Consider the following 16527-nt stretch of genomic DNA (forward strand, 5'->3'; position numbering starts at 1 on the left):
CTGGATAACTGAAGTATAAAGGAATTTATTGGAAAGTCATCAGGTAGCTCACAAACTGGAGGGGGAGGCTATTTAAGAATCATAGTAGGAAAATAGCTTCCCACCAAGGAATGCTGACAGCAGAGGAAACGCCAAGTGGCTTCCATGGGAAAGGTGTGGTGAGGACCCTACAGCTGCCACCACTTCTGCTACAGGGATGCTCTGACCCTGTGTCTGTGTCATTCCCTTGGCAGCATCAAGTGGCTGGCTTAGGTCACATGGCCTTCGCTGCTAACTTACAGGGACAGGGGCACACAGTGGGAGTTTCCCTTAAAGTAGGAAGTTCTTGGTGAGTAGCGTGAAATCATCAAATGTCCATTGAGTCATGTTTCCCCCATTTTTCATTGAGATTTAGAAAATTTAAGTAACTTACCCAAGGTCATACATTCAGTCAATGACAAACCCAAGATGTAAACACAGGTCTGCTTGGCTCAGAACCATTGCACTTTGCTGCCACCTTAAGTGCTATTAACCTTGGTGAAGCCACCATTACTGTCTTGGCCACATTGAAATTTGGATGAGGCAGAGAGTATTAAGTAGAAATCTGCTGGTTTTGTTTGTTTAGTTTTTTTTGACTAGGTCAGAACCCGTGGAGACACAGAGTACCTCATAGTGGCGCACTACTGTTTTACATTTGCTTGTGTGATTATTTGATTATTTTCAGTGAATGGTTCTTTAGTTGATGTCTATCTCAGCGTAAGCTCAGTGAGAGCAGGAATCTGTCTGGTTTTGTTTAATATTCTGTTCTTAGTGCCTGACATAACAAATGAGGGAAATCATGGTGGTGAACAGAATTAAACAGGTGTTTTGTCTTTTGCACTATAGAGCTTATAGTTACTCTTATATAACACCAAGTGGTGACCATTTTTGGTGAAATTATAAATATGATTTGAAATTATTAAGTACAGATAGAAACTGATAAGTGACCCAGACTACCAAGTGAACTAAGCAAAGAAATGGAAAATGAAAATTTGTGGGTTTAGAGGACTTTCTGATAAATGAAAGTGAGGCAGCAAATGCTCTCTCTGTACAAATCATCTTTTTTTGGAAAAAATGCAAGTACAGTCATGTACTGTAATTGGCATCGTTTCTTGCTTAGAGAATAATTTGCCTTTGGCGTGAAGCTCCACGAGGGCAGCGATATCTGACCGTTTTATTTCCTTCTGGACAGTGTGTCTGGCATGACTTAGGTACTTAGGGGATATTTGTTGAATTGACACTAAATGAGATTATTATGGGTGGGTTTATTGGATTGGCTTCTGGGACAGAATATTTTCTCAGCACTTACCATCCCATCTGTAATTACTGGTTTACTCACTGGTGTTGGTTCACAACCTGGCCCCATATGAGGAGGGCAAGGAGAGACCGAAGAAAGAGGCAGTCACTCCGGACTGGTAGGTGGCAGGTTTAATACGCAAGGGAACTTATGAGGCTTGTCTTGGGCATCTGAGACACAGCGGATCTCTGCACCAGCCCAGGGTCTTAAAGTTTATAAGCAGCCTTAAGTGGGTTCCAGTCAGGTAGGCCGTCCAGATGGTCCCAACACCACCTTACTGTCTCAAGGCCGCGTCCTTGAGCAGCTCCTAGCACAGGGAAGGCAAGTGGAATGCACATTCCGAGGGTGGGGGCTGGGTGAGGAGCCTCTGGGTGCCCAGGTCCAGCTCCAGGGTCAACTGGTAGACGTGTCCTCTTGATGACTTCCTCCAACAGCTAGAAGAACAGCTCTGGGAGGTCTGAAATGATACCACTTCTGTATCTGCATTTTGTATGTACTTTGGGATAGAATGAAGAGGACCTTCTTCCAGCACAGAACAAGGTTTTAGTGTCTTAGTGGTACATGAGAGGTTTTCTGCCCCTCCAGAAGGTCTAGTGACTTCAAGACAAAGTTCTTTGTTGCTTTTCCATGTGATGGTTTGAAAAGGTCTGAGCTGAATGTGGCAGTGTCAGTTACACAGAATTATGTCTTATGAACACAAAGATGCAGTTTTCCTTCTTGTTTCTGGGCTTCTAGATAGCAAGTCTAATATATTACTCTTGTCTAAATGTCTTACATGACTGGATTTGGTTTATGAGGGATAAATAATGTTTTTTTCAAGTTTGGAACTATTTCATGCTTACAGGGTGGTTTCTCCCCCCGCCTCCCCCTCCCCCCAGCAAGAATGTTATTTAATTTTAAATGTAAGAAGGTTCTATTTAAAGATTTTTTTCCCATCCTGTTCCTTTGTGTGTTTAAGGAACAGATGGAACTAGAGCCTGTGAACCTACAGGCGAGGCTGAGGGCCGCTGGAGGGAAGCAGCACATCCTCGTGGGTTGAACGAGTCAAAGACAACTTCGACCTTCAACTGCCAATTACCGAAGACAGTGATTGTTCATTAAAATTGGGCTTAGTTTACATTTCAGATAATGACTTATGAGTGAAGGAAATCTTTAGCCCCATGGCTAGACAAAACTTTTCACTTTTGTGTCCACCTGAGATGGGCAAGGATAAGCATTATCAGACCTTTATGAAAAGTATTAGTGGACAAAGGGAATGGGTTGTGAAACTAGCTCCTCAGGCTGGGATTGAAGGATAAGGGACCAGAGAGCAGGTCCAGTCTGTATTCCGAGAGAAGCTGTATGAGTTCTGTTTTGGAAAGTAGTCTGTGAGGTGTCTAATCCATTAAGGTGGTAGATTGGTGACGCGTGGCAACAGGGTTCTGGCTCAGACTCTTAGCACAGAACAGAGGCAGGGGAGCCTGCGTGAGGTCTCATGTGGCTGGACCACCTGGGGATCAGGATCTAGTCCTGCCATGTGGGACGCTAGATGGCTGCCACCCTCTGCTGGGGTTTAAAATTGGTCCTCAGATTAGAAAAGGATCAGCTGGGAAAGCCTGGAAGAAGACAGGAAAAAAGCAGGGAGTTTTTATCTAATTTATCTTTTTTTATTATTTAAAACCATTTGTTGTTTGTATGTACTCTCAATGACTGTGGTAAAGTAGATATTGTTCTCTGGAAGGTTGACTAATTTTGTGATCATGTTGCTGTATGGAAAGGAATAGTACCCAGAGAATGGAACGATACCTACCTCACTCCTGCCATGTTAGGGGCAGGAAGCTTCCACACATTTTTCTGGCCCCCCAGACTGTTCCTAAGCTGTTGGTAGAGTTGATTTTTCACGCCTCCTCTCTGCAGTTATTACATGAGTGGCTGGCCTCCATTCACTTCTGGAGTCAGTCTCCTCATATTGGATTTCAAGGTAACCATTTTAAGCCTTAAAAGCAGTGTGAAAAGATGTGTGGTTGTGGAATGTTTAGCTTCAAGAAGCAAATAGCACAGGAGAAAAACAGCTTCTATTGGAAATTAGGAAACCTGGACACAAGTCTCAGTTCTGTCACTTAGTTATGAGGCCCTGGACAAGCCGCTTCATGTTTCTTGGGCCTCAGGAATCTTCATCTATAAAATGAAGAGACTGAAGGTGATTATTTCTAAGGTTCCTTCCAGCTCTCCCAATGAGATTAAGTGCAAATGAATGGCCTAGAAAAGAAATCATTTATTAGCACCTTCGTGACAGTAGCACCAGCCTCTTGAAGATGTCGGGCCATGTGACTTTGACTCCCAGGTCATATTCGCTCACTTTACTCTGTTCCATACAAGCCAGTGTGACCTAAAGAACCTAGGAGAGCCATGAGATCCTTTTACGGCCATCATTCTGTTCTGAAAATAAACTGAAGCTGGTTTCCTCTTGCATCTCATGCCTCTCTTCCCTCCCCTACTGTGTTAATTGTACCTCTGGACAGTTGATATTTAGAATTCATTACCACTTTGGCTTCTCTCCAGAGTGCTTAACTCAGTCTTCGGCCTTTTCTGCTAATGGTTCCACAGTGGTTTTTTGTGTTTTTTTTTTAACATCTTTTTTGGAGTATAATTGCTTTACAATGGTGTGTTAGTTTCTGCTGTATAACAAAGTGAATCAGCTATACGTATACATATATCCCCATATCTCTTCCCTCTTACATCTCCCTCCTGCCCTCCCTATCCCACCCCTCTAGGTGGACACAAAGCACCGAGCTGATCTCCCTGTGCTATGTGGCTGCTTCCCACTAGCTATCTGTTTTACATTTGGTAGTGTATATAAGTCCATGTCACTCTCTCACTTTGTCCCAGCTTTATAAAGAGGAAGGACGCACCTGCCTAGAAGCCACTGTCGTCCTCCCAACTATCTCACTGGAGTTCTGCCAAGTCTTTAGTTCATGGGTATCCAGAAGGTACCATTGTAATTGTGGCAGAATTTCCTGCTGACCCCGCCTCCCACCCCCAACTGGGTGCCAGCTGCATGTTAGGGCCTTACGGTATTGGTGCTGTACGTATCCCTGGCACCTGGCACCTGGTAGGCACACATGAGCAATGTATTAGATGGGATTCAGTTCTCTGGGACTCTGCCTTTTGAGAGGTTTAGAGAGTTTTTCTTTTGACCATTAACTGGGACACTTTTTAGAAACTTGTTAGGGCTTGTGTACCAAATAGTGTCTTCAGTAAGAGAAAGCATCAGAAGGTACAGTATGGATTCCCAGCCTTCCAGTTAATTTGCGTAATTAAGTTTCTTCTACAATTTTTATTTGATATGGAAGTCACCTTTATTTTCTGCTAAAGCTTTTATGAAAAGTTATTTTGTACTTTAAACAGCTGCTGCTCTCCAGGAGGCCTGCCTCTATTTTATAGCAAGCAAGCTCCTCTGCACAGGCTGGCTGATGTCTAAAAACGGTCAAGCCTTCTCAGAGCAGGATGGGGCAGGATGGGGCCATCATTAAATATTGAATCTAGTTGTGAACCCCATATGTGCCTAACACCACAACTGTGGGTGATATAAATGTAAGGGGAAGAAAATTAGACTTATTCAGAAAACAATTGGAAAACCATATTGTTTAAATGTTATTTAAGGTGTGCTACATTACAGGCATATTCACTGCATCCTTATTTATGAAGCAAAGGACTGCAAACTAAATGTCCAGTAATAAGACCCAGATACATCTGTATGCTGGAATACTGTGTAGCGATGAATCAGAGAGAGGGAGATTTATGTGTGCTAAAGTAGAATGATCTTGATGGTAAGGAAAAACAAGAAACAGAAAGAATATATATCATGCTTTCATTTGTAGCCCATAAGAAGAAAAAGGATACATATACACACTCACACAGTGTCCATGGATGGACTGTCTCTGGAAGGATGCTTAGGAATCTGGCAATATTGCTTCTTTCTGGGCAAAGGGACTGGGAAACTAATGTGGGAAGGAAACTTAAAATTCACTGCATGCTCTATTTTACCTTTAGGAAAGAAGTTCATTTTGCATTAACTATAGTCATTTTTCAGAAAAAAAGATTATGCTGAATTTTCTTAAAAAGAAAATGACATGAAATACAATAGGGAAGGGAAACTTCCTGTACATTTAAGGAGTTTATTTGACAAGTAGTCATTGAGCTCCTGCTCTCTGCAGATGCTGTTATAGTCTCTGCGACGCGGAGGACTTCAGACAGCCAGGGATGCCCTACAGACAGGAGACGGCAGTCGTGATGGAGAGTGACTGGGGTCGGGGTCGGGGCTGTTTCAGGAGGGTGGCCAGAGAAGGTCCCTTGGAAAAGGTAACATTTGAGCTGAACCCTGAATGGTGAAAGCCAGGATCAGGGTGCAGCAAGAGAGTGCCCAGCGGGAGGACACCAGCAGGGACCATTCAGGAGAGCCTCGGCAAGCAGGCAAGCATGTGTTGCGTGTGCAGGTTGAGTGAGAGCTGCAGTCCTAGGGAATGAAGACACAGGCCTGACTGAAGGGGACGGTGGTGCTGGGAAGAAGTGGGACTGAGTTCAGGTTGGTAGGGTGGGGTCAGAGCACCCAGGGGTCCTGAGTGCTAGGGGTCCCCGCCAGCTTCCTTACGTGTTCCCTGTGTTGTTCACCCTGACCCTGTGGAGGCATGGCTCTGTGCTCTTCACTCTGTCCCGATACAAGAGTGCTGGGAACAGTATGAGGAAACTGCGTGGTGTGTGGTGTGGCTCAAAGTGAGGATTTGAATGCGGCTCTGCCATCACCTCCCGAACTGACTTCTGCCGCCTATGAAGAGGGGGTTTTACAATCCCCACTCACCTCAACCCCCTCACAACGTTTTCAAGTTGAGAACCCAAATGAGATAACCTGTGCTACTGCTGTAAAGTATAAGGTGTTAAACAGGTGAAAGTTGTTATTAGGAATGACATTACAGGAGGAATAATACCAGCTGGGCAGTCTTTGGATAAAGGTAACATATTTGGGTAAAGATAGGATATTTCTGCTAAACGTCCCAGAAATCAGGTTGTATATCAGATTCCATTTCTGTACATGGCAGCACATGGTTTTCATTCTTTTTATGTAAGCTTTTTGGTGGGGAAAAGGAAATTAAGTTCATCAGGAGGTGTCTTCTCACTCCTCATTATTCTGCCTGGCAAATACCCAAACGATGTGCTGCTTTTACAGCATGTTCCCTGTTTCTGACACGTTGAAGCAGGGTCTCGTGTCTTCCACTAGTACTTTTTGAATTTTTATCTTGGCTCTGCTGCTAGTTCCTTCATGGGTTCTACCTCAGGCTTATTTGTGTTAAATGGAGATATTGGCCTATAGAATCACCATATGCTTAAGTTAGAATTATGCATGTTCTAAACGAGCGACTTTATCATCATTTTTTATGTCTTTGGAACATGCTTTGTAAAATATAAAGTCACTGCAGATTTTTTTTTTTTTTTTTTGCGGTACGCGGGCCTCTCACTGTTGTGGCCTCTCCCGTTGTGGAGCACAGGCTCCAGACGCGCAGGCTCAGCGGCCATGGCTCACGGGCCTAGCCGCTCCGCGGCATGTGGGATCTTCCTGGACCGGGGCACGAACCCGTGTCCCCTGAATCGGCAGGCGGACTCTTAACCACTGCGCCACCAGGGAAGCCCCAGAATTTTTTTAATTTAAAAGGTTCAGTAGCTTCAGATTACCTGGGAAGAGAGGAAAGTTTACCTTAAAGTAGCCAAAAATGATGTCATAGACTCTAAACTCTGCATTCTTAAAGCAGAGAAGATCTCCAGGATCGTCCAGAAGCGATTATCTATTATCATCTTAGACCAGACTCTACCAAAGTTCTCTAATGTCTTTGTTTCGCTCGTAGCAGAGTTGAAGCATCATGGGCTTCAAGGGTGGGAGATGGGAAGTGGAGAGGCCAGAGGAGGTAGGAGGTAGCCCCCGACGTGGGGTGCAGCCCAGCCCAAGTCCAAGCTTCACCTGCCAGGCTCACTGTCAGCAGAGGAGACAGCCCACGTTCCTGAATAGTGCTCAGGAGCTGTGCCTTGTACTGTACAAAGTTTGTAATCCTGAGTCATCAAAGAAAAGATCAGATTTGAGGAGTGGGGTCGGTTGAGGCAGCACTGTCTTCCGGATTGGCATTTTACAAACTATTTTAAAATTGTATTTATATTAACACTAAGCCCTCCTTTATCTGGAGGCTTCTGTGACTGACCCTGTATACCCCAGGGATTCCAGATAAGTGAGGTATTGCAATCCTGAGTATTATACTCAGAACTTCACATGTCAGGAACTAAAATTCTCTGGTCTTCTATTAGCTTCCAATTTGTAATTCTCACTCAAGGGGCTGCATGCATTCTTGTGCTGACAGAGCATTTCTAGCTCTTAGAAAAGCTTCTTGCTCCTTCTTGGTCAGAGTTGGCTTTATGTGGCTCACTCTAAGCCATATTTAAAGCTAACATGTGCTAACCGATGGATTTTTTTTTTTTTTAAGTTTTCAGTATGAGAGGGAGGTGACACACCATCTTTATTCTGGATTTCTCATACGGGCTGACCACATTCCTGGTTGAACGTCTGGCTGTAGTAGTCTGAGGCTGTAAGAAACATTTAGTTCTTCAAAAGGCAATGCAGTTTGAATTACTGTTAAATGATATGTGGCCTGGAACAGGAAGGGGAGAGGAAAGTAAATGCTCACTGGGATGGCTTTGTGGCTGTCATCCTTTTCCTTGCTTGGAATTGACTGAGCCTTTTGATGCCCATCGTATTTTTTTTTTCTTTTTGAAAATTTATCTCTGTTCCCACCCCACGTAGTGCCTGACAGATTACTTGAGACTTTTATTTGTGGTCTCTCTATTTTGTTGTTGACATTAATAAGCTTGCTGCACAATCACAAGAGAAATAGTGTTGCTATTTGGAATGTTAATGCATTGCTTGCCTGGCCAATTGCCATTTGTTCCAGTGTGTGAATATGGGGTGTGTGTGTGTGTGTGTGTGTGTGTGTGTGTGTGTGTGTGTGTGTGTGTGTGTGTGACAGAGAGACAAGTAGCAGGGCTGGGGTTGCTTTTTTTCCTGTTCGCAGCCAGTGACGTGAGCTGTGCCTGGAACAATCAGACTCTCTGCGAGCAGGGTAGTTGACGCTGGAGGAAGCAGCCTGGTGTTTCCTGGGCTAAGGCGATCTCGGAGCTCTGAGCTGCTCAGGCGCGGCCCAGCGGAGCTCCTCCAGCATAAGAGCCTTGCAGCGGCTGGAAAGTGCCTTTGTATTTCTCCAAGCCCCTTCCCCGGTCAGCCTGCAAAATGATTGGCGTGAACAGTGTTCAGAGTGCCAGCAAGGTGCGGGTGAGGACCTCAGGCTCTGTGAAATATTCCCGGGAGGATTCCATCCGGCGGCAGTCACACCGGTCAAAGTCTATGAAAATTTCCAACTCCTCAGAGTTTTCTGCCAAGGAGACCAAGGTAAAGAGACACCACGTTCAAGCATATTGACAGTTGTATGTTAGGATAATGAAATTTGGTACAGTTTTTGCCAGCGTCTAATGTGCAATGACAAACTGAGAAAGTACAATGCATAAAATGGCTCTAAGATAATAGGTGAGAGGGTGGTATCTGAACTCCAGATATTAAGATTGTGGCGTGGGTCAGTTTTCTAAAGAGCCAGTTTGTGGAAGACAAGGGTGAAGCAGGGCTCAAAATGAAATGATAGTGGAGAAGTGTTGGTTGGCACATTGATCGCGTTTTAGTCTCAGAAAGGTTGCCTTGACAAATGACTTGTCAGTGCAGTGTATTTTTAGAACATCAGGAATACAGAGACAGTGTGTGTGATTTTATCGTTCAGATAGGTCCTCTTGCCTTCCCTCCTCTGCTTTCCCCCTAATATGTGGAGGGCAGACCTGGTCCTATTACACTACATCTTTAGCTCATTCAGAGCCTCAGGTGTATGTAATTGGGAAGAATTTCTTCTTTCATGTTCCTTACACATATGTATGCTGATGCTGTGCTGCCATTATTCACTTGTCTTTTTGTGACTGTCTGTAAGATAACATCATCTCTGCTCATATGAGATGTGAAGGGGGTGATTACGTAGTGAAATGGGCATTTACTACATGCAGTATATTCTTGAGATTCTTCCCACCACCATCTGTGTGAGCAGGGTACTCAGAAACACTCCCACTCCACAGGTTTAAAAATGGAATAATGGAATCATGGGATCACAAAACTCTGGGGCTGTAGATGTAGATGATTATGCTGGAGACTCGGAGGTTTGATGTGTGCAGGGGAAGCTTCAGGAGCAGAGCTCGGTGTCACCCGGTCTCCTCACATGTCCCTCCCAGCCGCCGTCTGTGACATTTACCTATTGAAAGACTTTGGTAATAACTGGGTGCCCTCGAAATATGGTGGGGGTAAAGGGAGGGGGCAGAATACCTCATATGACTTTAAGAAACATGTTGGCTTCTTACCCACTCCCTTAGGCTGTGACACAGTGGGATCTAACACCATCAGTCATTAGCAGATTTTCTAGCTAGAATGTCTTCAGATGCAACTCTTTCCTCCTTGTATTTTTTTTTTAAAGCTGTAGCTTTAGGAAGAAACATGTGTTTCTTCGTCCATGTGTTCACCGTCCTGTTAATGTGACCTGCCTGGGGATGTATTGGTTTCTACTGGAACTGTTAGGAGACCTCCTGTGGTGTGATGACTACTGTTTCCTGCTGAGATAGACCTGGATGGCTTATTATATTTTTAAGTAGCTAAGTGTATGTGGGCAGGTATGTGATTCTTAACATGGCTCTGATTAGCTTCTATTAAGAGTGCTAAGAAGCATGTTTAGGTTTTGTTTTAATATGGATTGTACCTACAGTATCAGACCATCATCATCTACCAACAATCCCGATGATAATTTAAGCATTGTAATATTAGTCTATTTGCCCAGAATTATGGTTGTGTACTGTAATGTAGGAATCTAGCATACATGCCAAATGGAAGGACGCTCTAACTATCTTCTCTGTTTGTCACACAGTACAGGTTCTTCTGTTTGATTTGATTCTATGCAAGAGAAAGCCAAGCATTTTGGCGGGGGAGGGGGAGTATTGCAAACATAGCAAGGAGAGAACAGCATAAAAGACTTCTGGTAGAATTGTAGGCAGTAGGCCATCACATGGTACTTTGGAGATTATAGTCAAATTTTTTTAAATTATATTTTTTGAGGCATAGGAAGTTCTGGAGGGTGCATTCACCCACTATCTCACAAGAGATATTTTTATAGCATTATGTAGTCTTTCAAAATTAAGCCCCAGAAGTAACTAACAGAAAATCATTAGAATGGGAAATTAGATAGATTAAACATAATCTTTCACTAACCATTTTTGTTCCCTAAATGAGGTAAACTGAATAACACTATAGGCTTATACCCTAAATGTACTGAACCAAACTATATTATAGATGTGTATAAATACATATCAACATGAATTCCTGTCCACAGTGTACATGTTTTACTCTGGGGGTTAATAATCAGAATTTTCATTCACCTTACTTTTTTAGCACTTAAAAAAGTGCTTCTTTTTTAAGAAGCTTCTTTAAAAATGGAATAATGGAATCTTGCTTCTTCCTGCTAATCATGTAAATAACACGTTTTCATTATCTGACTCTTCATCCAAAATGCAAGATATCTAATCTAATGATTAGAAGAGATACCATCACCACTGCCTGAAAAAAAAGCCAGTAAGGTACCATTAACTTGGGGTATGCTCCTGGGACTTACTTTTGTGTCTCTGGAACTCTGGCGTTTTCTAGAATAGGTACAGTCATTGTGGTCCCTTGTCAAGGAGCTGGAGCTATGTAATACATTTTGTATCCCTTGAAAGCTTTAGAAGAACACGTACGCGTTTTGTGGAGAACACATGTGTTATTTAAATGTCTTAGTGAAGTCTGACTTTGATGTGGCTCTTTATCTGCCAAGGGCCTGCTGGTGGAAGGGTACCCATGAGCTCCTGGCCGTGAGGGGGCGGCCCAGCTGCTCGCTCTGCTTCTGACCCAAGGAGCATTTCGGGTCGGTGTCTAAAGACTGGCACTCCTGAGTCAGGCGTGCGCCATGGAAGAAGATGCCGATCAAGCCTTGGTTCTGCCACACGTTTCCACATCCCCCTGGAAATATAAGTTATTTCAGTACTGCACAGTTTTCAACTTGAGTAAGCCAACTATCGGTTTAAAACATAAACCTGTAAAAGCTCATGTTGACAATATCGCTTTCTCCTTCCCTGTCTCTTGCCAACTACACTATGCATTATAGATGAGGGGGTCTTAACGGGACGCTTTTCTATTGTGGTTGTAGGTCAGTGTGACGCGCATGGTTGACTCTTAGGCATTTTTTGAGAAATAGTATGGGGCTAGAGATTAAACCAGGAGTTCTTTGGTTGGTTATCATCTGGATTCAAGCGAACTGTTTCAAGCTATTCAATAGTACAGCAAAGAAATCAACTTCTCCAACAGTCAGATTGCAGAGCAGAACCCCTGGCACTTTGGGTGGTGCCAACTGAAAACGGGGGCCTTTTGCTCTGTGCTGTGACAGCATCCCTGTGGCGGGCCGGGGTTTTGCTCACTAGTCAGCAGTGTGCACCTAGACAAGTCACTTCTCCTCCCGGACACTCACCCATAAAGAGCAGGGGTTGATGAAATGATACCCTAGTTCTGAGCAATGTTAATTTTAGAAACCTTGTGAGGATTGGTGATGGTTATTCCTCTGTATGAGGAACCTAAAGACTGAGCTAGATTCAGGGAAGGTGAGTTTATATATATTTTGAATAAACCTCTTCCTGTGCTTGGTGTTAACCGTAAACAAATGAAAGGAAAGTGGAAGGGCCTAATTCATTGCTTTGCAAAACTCGCTGCAGTGGTGTGAAAGACACCATCAACTCTGTCCTCTCCCTTCTGCAGAGGCTTTGCTGTAGTATTGTTAGGTAAATGTTAATCATTTCTCCCTCTGGGAACCAAATCTATACACGAAGGAACCCGGAAGAAATCATTACCGTGCCCCTTTGCGACCTGAAGTTTTTCTTGAGAGGTTTGTGGATTGTCATTCTTGACCAGATCTCTTTTTGTTCTTTAAACTAAGGCTTAGAGCCCGGGAACGAGATTCTGGTTCAGTGGGTCATTTATGTCTGCCTATTCAAAAAATGTATTTCTCATATAATATGGAGAAAATCCTTAGTCATAATTTGGAAAATTTCCTGCGAATGTCTTTTTGTATTTTTTTATTCTTAAATTGAAGTAGAACATCTTTTAACCTTGTAGATTCATCCTTCAGTTGGATCCTTTCAGAAGGACAGTAGATCTAAACTATTAGAGCCAGAATATGAAGAACATCTCGCATTACTAGTTATGACCCTGGCACATGAGAGAGTCTGAGAGGAGGTGTCTTTCACAAAGTAAATCTGGTTGTGCAAAGATAAAAACAGTTTTATCTCCAGACTCTCTTTTTCTTATATCAGCTCTACTGTCTTCACACTGGAATCACTTCTTGTGATCCAAGAAGTTATGCTTTTCCCTCAGGTGTGATTCTGACAAACTAATACATTTTGATATTTTAATGTGGTCTTTACCCAGAGGAGGCCTTAAGATACCTGGCCCTTCTGGAAGGTAATGCTGCAGACTACGTAATTATCAATAGTTGTTTAACCCTTTTCAGACTTGACTCAGCCTTGCCTGCAAATAGAAGCTTTCACCACTTTTAGTTTTATTTTAAATTCTAAAGCTAGCACAGTGATACTGGTTTTTGTTGTTAGGTTTGTGTTTTTGGATTTTCCTCCAGCCCCTAACTCCCCCTCCCCTCACCCCAAGTTATTTCTGAATTTTGCAGATCCTGCCAGTACTTTCATGTAAATTAGTACCTTTTTAAAGGATGATTATTTAGGACATTCAGCAAACTATGCTCATGATGGGGTGACACCTGTTGACCCTTGAATGTAATTAAAAGCAGATCTTCACTATCCTCCTATTTACCTATTTTCATTTGCTTAAGGTGCCCGTGGTTTTGTACTTGGTTTGAGTGTCCTTAGAATAATCCCAGTGTCACACTGCATCCAGCTCTGCTGCACTCGTGCCTTTCTGTTTGAACACGTTCTTCCAGGGATGGTGTACTAGGCTGGTGTTTCAGAGGTTCCAGGAAGTATTTGAACATTGTAAAGAAGATGCTGGTCTGTGTCATCATTCCTGGCAAGCTAGTATATTAGCCTTGTCAGAATCAAGGGAAGGGAAGAAGAGAAATCTGTGAAATAGTGTTAAGATGGGAGTTACGGGAGAAAACAAAAAAAACTTGCATTTTTAAGATAGTCTTTGTTGAAGATGCAAGGAGGTTAGCATGGCGATAACCTGAAGTCAACCCTCAGGAGCCCTTGTGTGGGAACATGCATGGCGACCAGATGTCCTGTGTTTCCCAGGATGATGCCTTCCTTTATTGAAACCTGTTGTTAGATTATGCTTGGTTGCCTGGTTTACATTTCAGGGGTTGCATTCCGCTCAAGGACTAACAGGAAAATTTTGGAGAATGTTTTTTATTTACTCATGCATAGCGATACAGAAACCATGAGCAGCCGGGCAAAGTAGCTCCTCCTCAGTAACTTATTATGGGGTTTCTCTTCTATCTTTGGCTTTTAATTAAGATTTTTGAGCATTATCTTATCTTCCAAGCAGTACACTCTTTGAAAAAATCCGGTCTACCACGTTCTGATGGTACAACATTTTGGTTTACACACAGATCATCTGATTTCAGTGGGATTTGTTTTTCTACGTAGATTACTCGGAATGCTTCATGTCAGAATTTTCAGGAAAGTACTGGGTGAGGCCCTCTTCCTAGCCTGGCTCATCCCCTGACATGACAGGGGTTGCAGCCTGCAGTGAAGTGTTGGAACATGAGGTACCCAAGGTAGCCGGAGACGTCAGTATACTTGTAATCGCTCTATTCAGATCTGGCAAGCCAAGTTTCTTTTTGACTCCAGTAAATCAGGTGAGAGTATGCAGCTCTCCCAGGCCCAATCGCTGGTCTCCTCCTTGCACCCAGGTGCGGTTTAGTGGTGTCAGCCTCAGGTCCACAGCTGAGAAGCTGACGGGGGTCTGGAGGGGCTGACAGCGGGCAGGGGAGCCCCTCCAGACCCTGCACCCGCAGTAGCCATGACAAGGGTGTCACTTCCTACTGAGCTTTTTATTAGAGCTGTCTCCTGAGACTTCACAGCATAAGTAAACCAGAAGGTTTGAGGTCTAGTTCACTAGCTAGACCTAATAGACAGAAAAGGAAAGCGCTTTGAGCGAAGAAGGTCTTTCCTGTCACTTAGAGGCACTGATAAAGTACCAGCTTTGTTCTGATTTATGACAGTTTTCTTCCTCAGAACACTTTTTGAAAAGCAGTTAAAATAGAAAGCTCTCCAGAATGCTTTTATTATGATTGGGCAGTGTTTTGAGGGGGTTTTTGTATGCCTCATCAACCCCCTGCTGTGATCTCTGAGATCATGATTAAATGGTATTTATATGCTGCAAAAGCATAACTCTTAAAATTAAAATTTAAGATAACAAATGTGCTTTTATCCCTATGCCTACATAACCCCACTAAAATGACAGTAGAACTCACAGATCTTCAAGGACACAGAGAATGAGATAGATTCCCAGAAGATGTCAACAAAATTCAAAAGATGGAAAGACTTGTTAACTGCAGAGAGAGCTGAAACTCAGGTGCCTGCAGACCTGGAAGCCCATAGAACACAGGAAAGGCGTAGGAATCAGTCACTGGCTACCTCTGAGGGCAGTGGGTCAAAACAGAACAATCCCTTAAGTCCTTTAAAATTGGTTATTGGACCCTCTAGACGCCTTCCCCTGCTTTGCAGAGCCTAGTGACCATATCCCCCATCTTCTGCAGCTCCTCTCAGAGACTTTGGACTTAGGAAATCAGGCTCAGTTGAGGCCAGCAGTGGGATTCCCACATTGAAAATAGGCGGGTTAAGTGAAAAGTACACACATTTCACAATGGGCAGTCTCTTCCTTCTCTCCTCACCCATCTTACATGAAGTTACTGGAAGAAGAGAAGGCATGGTGTCCAGTACACAGAAATCTAATAGCAGAGAGTCAGAGGGGAACCCCAGGATGATAGTAAAGGAGAAGCCCCAGAACAGCAGCTCTGCGGGAGATAGAAACCGACCAGTTTGTTTGTTTATTATTTTGGTTGTTTTGGGTCTTAGTTGCGGCATGCGGGCTCTTTGTTGGCAGCGCGCAGGCTTCTCTAGTTGCAGCGTGCGGGCTCCAGAGCGCACAGGCTCAGTAGTTGTGGTGTGCAGGATAAACTGACCAGTTCAGATTGGAGTGGGAGAATAGAGGATTCCAAGGATGCTTCCAGCAGTGTCACTGAGAGAATACGTGAAGTGTTGGACCATATGGAGAGGAGATTCCCCATGTGGTGATGAATTAGAGATAGGCTCTTAGAAAATGAAGTCAGCAACAACAAAATGAGGTCATGATTAACATCGGGAAAAACAAAAAGTTCACAAAGAAGCAACTGTGGCCTACTGCACACATAGCTCAGCAGTGAATTACATCTGCCTAGTCATAACAAGGTAGGCACTGAAAATTGATGTACCTCTAAATTGTGATTGTGATATAATTTTAGTGGGAGGATCGGGAGTGGAGGGGGGAGTAAGAGCATACTGTGTGTGTGTGAGAGAGAGAGAGATGGAGGGGGGGAGAGGGAGAGACGGAGAGATGGAGGGGGAGAGAGGGAGAGATGGAGGGGGGCAGAGGGAGAGATGGAGAGAGAGGGGGAGAGAGATGGAGAGAGAGGGGGAGAGAGATAGAGAGGGAGAGGGAGAGATGGAGGGAGGGAGAGGGAGAGATGGAGAGAGGGGGGAGAGAGATGGAGAGAGAGGGGGAGAGAAATGAAGAGGGAGAGGGAGAGATGGAGGGGGGAGAGGGTGCGATGGAGAGATGGAGGGGGGAGAGGGAGAGATGGAGAGAGAGAGGCAGAGATGGAGGGGGGGAAAGGGAGAGATGGAGAGAGAGGGGGGAGAGAGATGGAGAGAGAGGGGGAGAGGAGAGAGATGGAGAGAGAGAGAGAGAGATGGAGAGGGAGAGATGGAGGTGGGGAGAGGGAGAGATGGAGAGAGGGAGAGAGGGAGAGAGAGAGAGAGAGATGGAGAGAGAGAGGGAGAGAGAGAGAGAGAGAGATATAAATGCT

At 44.0% G+C, this 16527-nt stretch overlaps 1 protein-coding gene across 7 annotated transcripts in view; it reads left to right on the forward strand.

The window, feature by feature from the left end:
* The window catches only part of PSD3 (pleckstrin and Sec7 domain containing 3), a gene marked incomplete at its 5' end in the record, with an annotated part of 582691 nt that overhangs the window by 375623 nt on the left and 190541 nt on the right, over positions 1–16527 (forward strand). The window contains one exon of one of the 7 annotated variants that reach the window (XM_082863886.1): positions 8481–8777. The exons of the other annotated variants lie outside the window; for them this stretch is intronic. Within the exon in view, the coding sequence (XP_082720012.1) occupies positions 8619–8777 (159 nt within the window). Of the gene's footprint in view, positions 1–8480; positions 8778–16527 lie in introns of those variants that run through there. 7 annotated transcript variants of the gene reach the window in all.

The sequence above is a fragment of the Leucopleurus acutus genome (genome assembly GCF_964270905.1).
Source record: "Leucopleurus acutus genome assembly, chromosome: 21".
In the NCBI taxonomy this organism is placed as follows: Eukaryota; Metazoa; Chordata; class Mammalia; order Artiodactyla; family Delphinidae; genus Leucopleurus; species Leucopleurus acutus.